Genomic DNA, 11577 nt, shown 5'->3' on the forward strand with positions numbered 1-11577 from the left:
ACCATCATCATCATCATCATCATCATCATCATCATCATCATCATCATCATCATCATCATCATCTTTACAGTCACTACCATCACCATAATCACCACCATCACCCCCCCCCCCCCATCCCGGCACCAATCCTAAGCCTTCGAATCAGGGATATAACACGTGTTCATTCTTAGGTTATTTGTTGATCAGAGTAAGTGCAAGTCCTGTTCTTGCTTGTTCACCGTTCAGCGTCGGTTGCACAACTTTCCTGTTCTCTGACCTTTGTCTTTCTTTGTTCAGGTCTTCTTGGTTTGGCTGAACAGTTCGCCTTGTTTGGCGCTCGTACATTGATTTGATTTGTTTTGTTTGTTTGTTTGTTTGTTGATTTATTTGTTGATTGAGGTGTTGTTCACCTTGTCCCTTGTCTGTGGGATTTTTTTTTTTTTTGACGGGAGTGATTCTTCTATTTTTTCTATCTTTTTTTGTTTTGTTTTGTTTTTGTCTGTCTTGGCTTGGAGGTCATGCATGACTTTTATTATCCTTTATGATTATGTGTTTTTTATAGTGTGTAATTCATTGCTTTTTTTTCCCGAATTTGAGGAAAAAATAACTAATTTCTTATATTATTTAATGTTTTGCGCTATCTCGTTGCAGCACGAGAGGGAAAGAGGGAGCTCTGATAACCATGACGTTAATCGAGAGATAGCGGATACTAGCCTCGCCTCCCGCCTCTCGACAGATAAGCCAAAACGTGCACTAACCGCAGACTCCTTCCTTCCTCCTCCGCAGGTGCGTCCGTGAGCCGTGATCCTCAAGTGTAACCTCAGTGGGCCCGCAGGACTTCCAGGTCGACGTGATGGGGTAAGAGAGCCTCTTGTTCTGTTCGCTGGCAGCGGCGGCGACGGCGATGCTGGGGGTGCTTGCGCTGGCCAAGGACGGCCTCGCTGGAACGCTGGGGCTGGGTTCGGCCGGGGCAGAGCTTGGGGCACGTGTGTGTGTGTGTGCTTGCGCTGGTGCTTCTGTTTGTCTCCATGTGTTTGTGTGGGCCTTGTCCATGTGTCTGTCTGCTTATAAGAGTGTAAACGTATTGCAGCACCGTCTTGTGTGCATGGTTATAATGTGTACGTATTTTTATTGTGTGCATAAACGTCTTTGTGTGTCTGCTTAATGTTATTGAGATGGTATACATGCGTTTGTAATTATATATGCACATATTTCTCCTGTGATACGAGTGGTCCGCACACGCCGCCGCAGGTGTTTATAGTTACAGGTTTATGTTTATTGATGTAGATTTGCGTAGATATGCTTTATGTTGCAATGTAAGTGTTTATGCACATGCCATATTCATTTGTTTATTATGCGACGTATCTGGCCCGAGATCTAGATGGATGGGTCAGTGACATCGTTCTAGTGGGTTTCTTGTGGGGTGGGGCAGGGCAAAGGGTGTTCAAGAGAAGGTAGAGACAAAAGGAGAGTAAAGGGAGGGTAAAAGGAAGGTAGAGGCCGGTTAAAGAGAAGGCAAAGACAGGGCAAATGGGGAGCATAGGGAAGGTAAAAGGAAGACCGTGACAAAGTAGCGAGAAAAATGGGGCAAAGAGGAGAGGAAAAGGAAGATAAAGGTGAGGTAACAGCAGGCGAGGGGAAGGGCTAGGCAGCACCGATAGGGCAAGGGAAGGGTAAAGGAAAGACAAAGAAAAAAAGCAAAGGAATGGCAGAAGCAGGGAGGTGGGCCAGTAGCCCTCTGCAACAGTAGGGGTTGGACCGGCAGGAAGGGAAGGAAGCCCGCATGAGGAAAAGGCAGGGATATAGGTAGGGGAGGAGAGGAGGGGGCTGATAGGGGAGGAGAGTAGACTTGGTTAATAGGGGAGGGAGGAATGTAGGGTAGGGGTGATGGGGAAGAGAGGATTGTAGGGTAGGGGTGATGGGGAAGAGAGGAATTTAAGATAGGGGTGATGGGGAGGGGAGGAGAGGAGGGTAGGGGCCATAGGGGAGGGTGGGGAGCGGGGGAGATAATTGGGGAGATGATTGGGAGAGAGAAGGGGGGGAGGGTTCCTGATTAGGGACCCACATAAAGGCTAGCAGGCTGATACGTGAAGTCCTTGTTCAGTCCCCCCCCCCCCCCGCCCCGCCCTTAATCCTAGCTAGAGGAATGGACGGGCGGGGGCAGTGAGTGAGAGAGTGAGAGAGAGAGAGAGTGAGAGTGAGAGTGAGAGTGAGAGTGAGAGTGAGAGTGAGAGTGAGAGTGAGAGTGAGAGTGAGAGTGAGAGTGAGAGAGAGAGAGAGAGAGAGAGAGAGAGAGAGAGAGAGAGAGAGAGAGAGAGAGAGAGAGAGAGAGAGAGAGTGAGTGAGTGAGTGAGTGAGTGAGTGAGTGAGTGTGTGTGTGTCTAACTGACTGACTGACTGACTGACTGACTGACTCTGAGTGTGTGAGTGAATGTGTATATGTAAGAGTGAGTGATTTCAACGCGAGTAGGAATTGATCTCCGGGACGTGTTGCGGGGAACTGTTTCTTTGGCTTCTCTCTCTCTCTCTCTCTCTCTCTCTCTCTCTCTCTCTCTCTCTCTCTCTCTCTCTCTCTCTCTCTCTCTCTCTCTCTCTCTCTCTCTCTCCCGGTGTGATTGGTGTGCAGCCTCGATTACTTTTTTTTTCTGTTTTGAACCTTTCATGTGCACACGCTGTATCAGTCTTTCTTTGTCTGTCTGTCTGTCTCTGCCTTTTTATTTATTTATTTATTTATTTATTTTTCTTCTCTCTCACTCTCTCTCTTCCTCCCTCCCTCCTTCCATCCCTTTCCCTCCTTCCATCCCTTTCCCTCCTTCCTTCCCTCCCTCCCTCCCTCCCTCCCTCCCTCCCTCCCTCCCTCCCTCCCTCCTTTTCTCTCCCTCCCTCCCTTCCTTTCTCTTCCTCCCTCCCTCCCTTTCTCTCCCTCCCGTCCTTCCCTCCCTCCCTCCTTTCCTCCTGTCCTTCCTTCCCTCCCTTCCTCTTTACCTCCTTCCCTTCCTCCTTTCCTCCTGTCCTTCCCTCCCTCCCTCCCTATTTTCCTCCTTCCCTCCCTCCTTTCCTCCTGTCCTTCCTTCCCTCCCTCCCTCTTTACCTCCTTCCCTCCCTCCTTTCCTCCTGTCCTTCCCTCCCTCTCTCCCTATTTTCCTCCTTCCCTCCCTCCTTTCCTCCTGTCCTTCCTTCCCTCCCTCCTTTCCTCCTGTCCTTCCTTCCCTCCCTCCCTCTTTACCTCCTTCCCTCCCTCCTTTCCTCCTGTCCTTCCCTCCCTCTCTCCCTATTTTCCTCCTTCCCTCCCTCCTTTCCTCCTGTCCTTCCTTCCCTCCCTCCCTCTTTACCTCCTTCCCTCCCTCCTTTCCTCCTGTTCTTCCCTCCCTCTCTCCCTATTTTCCTCCTTCTCTCCCTCCTTTCCTCCTGTCCTTCCTTTCCTCCCTCCCTCTTTACCTCCTTCCCTCCCTCCTTTCCTCCCTCCTTTCCTCCCTCCTTTTGTTTTATGTTTTTTTATTACCTTGTTTGTTTATGTATTTATTTAAATTTCGCTGTATTGTCGGGGTAATCGAGGATGTTGCGAGATTTGCCTTTGAAACCTGCCCAAGGTTAGGACGTCAACAACAACTGGTTTTACCATTAGTTGTATTGGTATTTTCTTTTTTGGTCATATGCTCCTGTTCCTGTTTCATCAGCATTTTCTTATCCGTGGGTCTTCCTTTTCCTCGCGTTATTGTTATTATTTCTGCTACATTTATCAGCATCACCATCGTTGTCGTCGTCATCGTCATGGTCGTCATCGTTAGCATAAGTGACACTGAGAAACACTTACATTATGTACTATATATTTGCGATTTTCCGCTATTATTTAATACACGGAAAAGGTACACCATTAGTTTATGCAGGATTAGTTATATGAAAACAAGTTTTTTTTTATCAGAACAGTACCTTCTTAATGAACACGAATTGTGAATAACACTACAGAACAACAGCTGATTCGAGACTGACACTTTGGTAATTTTGTTCTAATATTGATATATGTAGTTTTTGTTCTTATCGGCCATTTAAGAAGCTATGAAGCGTATTGTTAATTCTATTTTTTGACTCTTGGTTTGGAGGTCGCGTGTTTTTATCATCCTTTATTAATATTTTTTGATAGTTTGTAATTCATTGTTGGTTGAAAATCGCTGATCTGTATTCACCATGCAGTGTTGACATGTGCACGTGCTCCCTCCCCCTTCACACACACACACTCACATACGCACCCTACCATACGCACCTTCCCTCCCACGCCTGTACGCACCTCCCCCACGCACGCACTTCCCCCCATAACCCCCCATAACCCCCCACAATTCCCCCGCACACGCACCTTCTAACCCCCACACGTACCCCATACGCACCCCCTACCCCCCCCACACACCCCTTCCACACTCCCCCCTCCCCCATATATACAGAAGACACCGTTGCACGCTCACATTCGCAAGCACAGACTCACGCCCACGCAATAGCAGCTCAGGCTCGTACCACGCCACTGTCGCTGGCTGATCCTCCTCCGTCGCGCAGCTTTCCCGCCCTTTTTTCCGCGTAACCTACTTTCCATCCTGCTAGCCTGCCCTTCTTTCCATTCTCCGGACTTCTCTCGCTGCCTTCGTGTTTTCTGTCGCTGTTTTCTCCGCTGTTACGGTTTATCTCATTTTCTTCTCATTTATGGGTTTTGTTTCTTATATTATCCTGTACTATTTCTTTGTCGACGTTTTCTGGCTTAGCTTTAGTAATCTGGTTCTTACCTTTGTGCTTGCGTGAATTTATAAAAGACTTTATATACATATTCAACACATACATATGTAAATGCAAAAATGCACTGATAAATACATGCATACTTGCGTACATGCACACATGTATATATATGTACATGCACACATGCATACATGCATACATGCATACATGCATACATGCATACATGCATATACGCATACATGCATACATGCATACATACATGCATACATGCATACATGCATACATGCATACATGCATACATGCATACATACATACATACATACATACATACATACATACATACATACATACATACATACATACATACATACACACATGCACACAAAATAAATAGAAATTATGAAAAATAAAATGGAACTAGGAAACAGCTTCCGCGCATGTGTACAACACACGTGTGGGATTGCATACGGCTGGGGGGGGGCATCCCCCCCTCCGTCACTCCTTTTTTTTTTATATGAGCGACCTTCTAATCCTCCCGCCCGTGCATTCCCCAATCGTTGTCTCCCGCGTGTCTCTCGGTTGCCACGCCAGGCGACCTTGCCCCCTGCCCGGTTGGCCCTCTCCTGCCCGGCGGTGCAAGGCTCGGGGATCAGGCGGGTCAGGGATGCTGTGGGCGGCCAGCAAGGATCGGCTCCTTCGTTTCGCCCGTGGAGGTGTCGCTGGGTCGGGCGTGGGCGGGAGGCGTCGCTAGGGCCGCCTGGGCTGGGCGAGGCGGGTGAGGCTGAGCTTCCTGTGGTAGGTGATGTGTATGCTGTATATGTACTCTGTGTGTGTGTGTGTGTGTGTGTGTGTGTGTGTGTGTGTGTGTGTGTGTGTGTGTGTGTGTGTGTGTGTGTGTGTGTGTGTGTCTGTGTCTGTGTCTGTATGTGCGTGCGTGTGCGTGTGCGCGCGTGTGTGTAAGTATGAGAATACGAGTGAAAGTGAGCGAGTGTGTGCGCGTGCTTGTGTAGGCGTGGGTATAGGTGTGTATATGCATATATTAGACATGGTTGACATTTTGGTGATAATCTTGTATGTTGTATATATCCTATATCTAAATATTTTAGATTTCTTTTTTTCTTTTTTATCTGTGTAGTTACTTGGTCGCAACGAAATGAGCGACTTGGTTAGAGAAAGAATGCGTGGAAGATAAAAGGGTTAATTGACAACGAAAGGGAGAGACACAGACAGGCACCGGGAGAACGAAAGCTAAGAGAGACTGAAAGAAATTTTTCTCACGGCCTCAAAGGCAAATCAGAAGGTGATTGGATTTGTCTTGCCTTATTTATATTTTTATTTTCACTTTTATTTGTCTATTTATTTGCTTATTTTTGAACTCAAAGAGGACTACGCACAGGAAAGGAGAAAACAAAACAAAAAAAAAAACACTTGGGTTGGACAGGTGGGTGCATGCTGGTCTTTGTAACTGGGTGTCCTTGCTGGTAGTAGTAGTTGTTTTGTTCAGCTGTTTCTTGCTGTGAGATTATAAGGTTTGCCGTATTTGTCTCTCTGTCCTCTCCCCTCCCTCCTCCCTCCTCCCTCCTCCCCCCTCCCCCCTCCCCCTCCACTCTCTCTCTCCTTTTGTCTTTTGTCTCTTGTTTTTGTCACTTTCGATTTCTTTTTTAAGTATGTTCGTTTTCTCTCTCTCTCTTTCCTTTCGTATGCTCTCTCTCTCTCTCTCTCTCTCTCTCTCTCTCTCTCTCTCTCTCTCTCTCTCTCTCTCTCTCTCTCTCTCTCTCTCTCTCTCTCTCTCTCTCTCTCTCTCTCTCTCAATCTCTCTCTCTCTCTCTCTCTCTCTCTCTCTCAATCTCTCTCTCTCAATCTCTCTCTCTCTCAATCTCTCTCTCTCTCAATCTCTCTCTCTCTCTCTCTCTCTCTCTCTCTCTCTCTCTCTCTCTCTCTCTCTCTCTCTCTCTCTCTCTCAATCTCTCTCTCTCTCTCTCTCTCTCTCTCTCTCTCTCTCTCTCTCTCTCTCTCTCTCTCTCTCTCTCAATCTCTCTCTCAATCTCTCTCAATCTCACTCTTACTCTCACTCTCATTCTAACTCTTACTCTTACTCTCACTCTCACTCTCATTCTAACTCTTACTCTTACTCTTACTCTCACTCTCACTCTCACTCCTCATTCACGTGCACATGCACATGCACATCCACCTACACCAGCTACACCTCCCACACCTACACCTACATCCACACCTACACCACCCACGCTTACACCCACACCTACATCTACATCCACACCTACACCACCCACACCTACATCTACACCCACACCCACACCATCCACACCCACATCCACATCCACATCCACATCCACACCGACACCCACACCCACACCGACACCCACACCCCCACACCCACACACCCACACCCACACCCACACCCACACACCCATACCCACACTCACACGTAAACACGGAAGCACACATGCTCCGACGCCAGCACGCACGCACATACGCGCACGCCCACTCTCATGCGCACTCGCCGGACAGGGTCTTCTTGGTACGCTGTGTCGTGTTTTTTTGTTTCCTTCTCGTTTTTTCTCCTTTTTATGGACTGATTCTTAAATAGCATCGATTAATTTCCGGGTGTTTTTTGTGTTTTAAGGATTGCGTCTGTATTGGCATCGAATTATAATTCTTTATGCTTGGCTTACACGTACACAAATACATATGAATGTAGACATATATGGACATGAGCATACACATTCATATATTAATGCACATATACAGACGTGTACAGCCACATGTACACATGCTTTTGCGTACGGTTGCGAAATTATATTTCAGTGCACTAGCTGAGTGCCACTTGTGTACATGTGACAGCCACTTCGATGTAAACATAGCGTAAATAGTATTTTTTATGAATGAGGCGAAAACCTTAGGCTGTTTGTAGCAAAGCGTATGATTGGTAGAACATACATGACCAATACGTGTATTAGGATCTATTTTTGGAACCTACATGATTCATTTCATCTTTCGTTTTCTGCACACAAGTGATAACAAAACATAATAACAAAACGTGTTGTATTTGTTATCGGTGACTTTAAAGTGGGATAGTTTTCAAATGCGATTTCCTGGAATTGTTTGTTTATCGAAATGGCAACACCTATGGAGGTGAGACAGCATTTCTCCCTTCTTTCAACACATCAAGTATCAATTATAGCTTCATATTTCTTGAAAATGCATTGATTATATGCTATATCATATTCTTAATTATAGAACATTATCTGAGCGCAAAATCGCAGTAGGGCTTCAATGAATGTATAGATGATTTGGCATTGTGTGTGTGTGTGCGCGCGCGTCTGCATGCAGCGTCTATGGAAATACGAAGTCAATAATTGGTGATTTCTAAAGAAACGTGTAATTCGCTTCGGTTAATCTGAATGCCTTTTGTCTTGTGCTAAAATCTGACCATAGTTTTCGCTACTATTATTATCTGTGGAGTCATCCTCACATTCGAACAACCGAGTGAGAAAACACGCGTTTGCTTGTTTCAACTCGAGCAACTACTAGCTGGGTGGTTCCAAAGAGGATTAATATCAAGTCTTAGAAATTATATTTTTATTTTATATTTTGAAGAAAAAATCTTGTTCATTCTGATGAAATGGCCAGGTCCTCCCTAGCTCTACTTTTGTCATTTATTCAATTTTTATTTCCTTCTGTTTGTCAACGCACATCCGTGTACAGTACATGCGTAGGCGTAGATACAAATGGCGTACTTGTGTTTTGACACAAAATCAATGTTTTCATACATTATCTTGATATATTTTTAAATGATAAAATTATTTTTCTCTTCGTCAGAACTATACATTGATTCCATAAACAGGAAATATGCTATGTTATCATTTCAGCATTAACTGAAGGTAAAACAGTAGTAGGCTAGAGTAAATACATGGATGACTATCTATGCGCGTGTTCTGAGGAACTGAAGTTGTTAACATTTTATTAAGAATCATTAGTTTTATAGTTCGTGCACATATCTCGCGCAAAATATAGCATGTAGTTGACAGAAAAAAAAAACATATCAATATATATATAGATAGATAGTTGATAGATATAAGTATATATATTTTTTGGAGGGGCTTCAGTGAATCGACTAATTGGAATATTTTTACTCTGTTTATTTGTAAAAAAAAAAAAAAAAAAAAAAAAAAAAACTAACATTTGTAGAAAAGAAAGTACTGGGGTAGCCATACTTATGATCAGAACAATTAGTCTAATCCCCGTGTGATGTCCCGTTTTCCTCCGTAATACTTTCCTTTCCTTTCGGAATGGTATATTAGCTATTGTGAAGTTCTTTCAAGGCAGAGCAGCGTAGGGATGAGAGAAATATTTCCTTTAACAATTCAAAATATTTGTCTAAATTGAATCTGCGGCGAGTTCACTAACACTATGCATGAAAATCCACCCCTACATATTACAGGTCATAGATATGTCGTCTGTCACATATGTAAAGTAAATAATGATAGATAATCAGAACATCATATATGACATATAGGACACAATCATGTATAAACATAGAGCTATATCAAAATTTAATCTATGAACAAACTGTAAAAAAAAAAAAAATTTACACCTGTTATATCCCATCCATCAATGGAGCTTCCTGTGCAATGTTGACAATGTGTTGTTTTTTTCAACCTCTCTGATAAATTTTGAATCCCATCTGCATGTCGTTTTCTTCACCGTGCAGTTTGTTAGCGGGAGCTGTAGTTTCATTGGTGAAGGGGCAACCGGAACGAGGGCGGTCGTTAGGGTGCCCTCCTCCTCCCACCTTATTCACCGCATACCATCGAGCGGGAGAGACCCGGCTCTCTGGTTATTTCACTGGAAGAGAAATTACTTTCAGATTGCTTTGCGTCCATTTTGAAAAAAAAAGTTGTTAGCTTGGCAGCCTTGTTTTCACCTCGGATTTCCCAAATGCCATTATGACGTCATATACCATATTATATATTTTTTCTTATGTATTAGGATTGCCCGCGAAATTAATATTCAGGATTTTTTGAAGATTCGTTATTATACAGAAAATCAAATAAATAATTTCGTGTTTTTAAAATGTTCTAGAGGGTTCCTCTTTCTTGAAACTACTCACGCTTAGATAACTTTTCACACACGGAAAACTAATATTTCGATCGTAAACGTATCAATATTATGTATAAAAGGTTTGACATGCACTGACAAGTATAAGGAAAATATAAATTGCATGCGTGTGAGATAAAAGTAGAGAGCAAGATTAAAAACCTATTTTGTCAGAATTAGCAAGATTTTCCCTTCAAGATATCAGATATTATACAGCACATGTATTGGGAGTAAGCTTTTAGACTGATCATATTGGAACCGCCCAGCTAGTAGTTGCTCGAGTTGAGACAAGCAAACTCAAATGATTTAATGCGACTCCTCAGAGAAACGCCACGACTTATGGAATTATAATACCGAAAACTATGATCAACATAATCGAAAAGAATTATGCATACTGTTGCGTTACCAATTACCAAATAGTATTTCTATAGATAGTGCGCGCGCGCGCACACACACACACACACACACACACACACACACACACACACACACACACACACACACACACACACACACACACACAGTGATAAGATATCTACATATTCATTGTATCCCTACTGCGGTTTTGCGTTCGGCTAATGTTATACAAGGAAATATATAATGTAACATGTTTTTTGTGTATGGAATCACTGTTTTAGTGTTTGGTTCTGGCGAAAAAGAAGCTGTCACTTCATTAGTTTCATCAGCCGCTACTAGATGGTTAAGCTACGAGAACCGTTTAGAAAAGTATCGGCGATTTTGAAGGTTTTTAGTTGATACAGCTGTCATACATAGATATTTAAATAATTAAACGTTTCCAAGTTTCAAGGTATATGCAGCTATAATTTATACTTAATGTGTTGAAAGAAGGGGGAAATGCTATCTCACCTCCGTAGGTGTTGCCATTTCGATAAACAAACAATTCCAGTAAATCGCATTTGAAAACTATCCCACTTCAAAGTCACCGATAACAAATACAACACGTTTTGTTATTATGTTTTGCTATCACTCCTGTGAAGAAAACGAAAGATGAAATGGCTTACGTAGTTTCCAAAAATAGATCCTAATACACGTATTGGTCATTTATGTTCTACCACTCATACGCTTTGTTGCAAACAGCCTAAGGGTTTCGCCTCATTCATAAAATTACCATTTTCGTTATCTTTACATCGAAGTGGCTGCCAGATGTACAAAAGTGGCACCCAGCAAGTGTACTGAAATTTAATTCCGCAACTGTATATATATATATATATATATATATATATATATGCATGCACATATACATTTACATATCTAGGGCCGAGAACAAGACGGGTCCATGTCCAAAAATGGCAATTTTGAGATAAGCCTACCACCGAACTGGAAGTGTTTGCTCTTAGAAGTCCACTAAAGGCTAACGTCAGTGTTTTAGGGACGCCACACGAGCATTACTTTGAAATCTAATTCACTAAAAATCATGTATCTCAATGTGTGGCTGATTGTCACAAATGGCAAAATTTTGAATACATGGCAACGGAAAGGTGGCCGCTTTTACTTTTCTGTATTTTACTCAATATGGCATTTTCAATATATTTCGGGAATTAATATTGACAGAATTTTAATTAACGGAGCTAGCGTTTTTCTCAACATTGACTTTTAGGACATTGGCCCTTCTTATTGATATACATATTTTTACATTCAGAACGTATATATATATATATATTATGTATATAAATATATATAAATATATATATAGAGAGATATATTTTAATTGGTTAATGAATGAATTAATTGCTTAATTGC

The 11577-nt window shown here is 43.0% G+C and overlaps 1 protein-coding gene across 5 annotated transcripts in view; it reads left to right on the forward strand.

Annotated features, from left to right (window-relative positions):
• LOC125032767 (PTB domain-containing engulfment adapter protein 1-like) overlaps positions 1–11577 on the forward strand; it is a 70429-nt gene that overhangs the window by 26854 nt on the left and 31998 nt on the right. For 4 of the 5 annotated variants that reach the window (XM_047624105.1, XM_047624106.1, XM_047624103.1 and 1 more), the window contains one exon: positions 766–837. The exons of the other annotated variant lie outside the window; for it this stretch is intronic. In XM_047624105.1, coding sequence (XP_047480061.1) covers positions 833–837 — 5 coding nt within the window. In that variant the 5' untranslated portion in view covers positions 766–832. The remainder of the gene's footprint in view (positions 1–765; positions 838–11577) is intronic. 5 annotated transcript variants of the gene reach the window in all.

Source organism: Penaeus chinensis, chromosome 15 (genome assembly GCF_019202785.1).
Source record: "Penaeus chinensis breed Huanghai No. 1 chromosome 15, ASM1920278v2, whole genome shotgun sequence".
Lineage (NCBI taxonomy): Eukaryota > Metazoa > Arthropoda > Malacostraca > Decapoda > Penaeidae > Penaeus > Penaeus chinensis.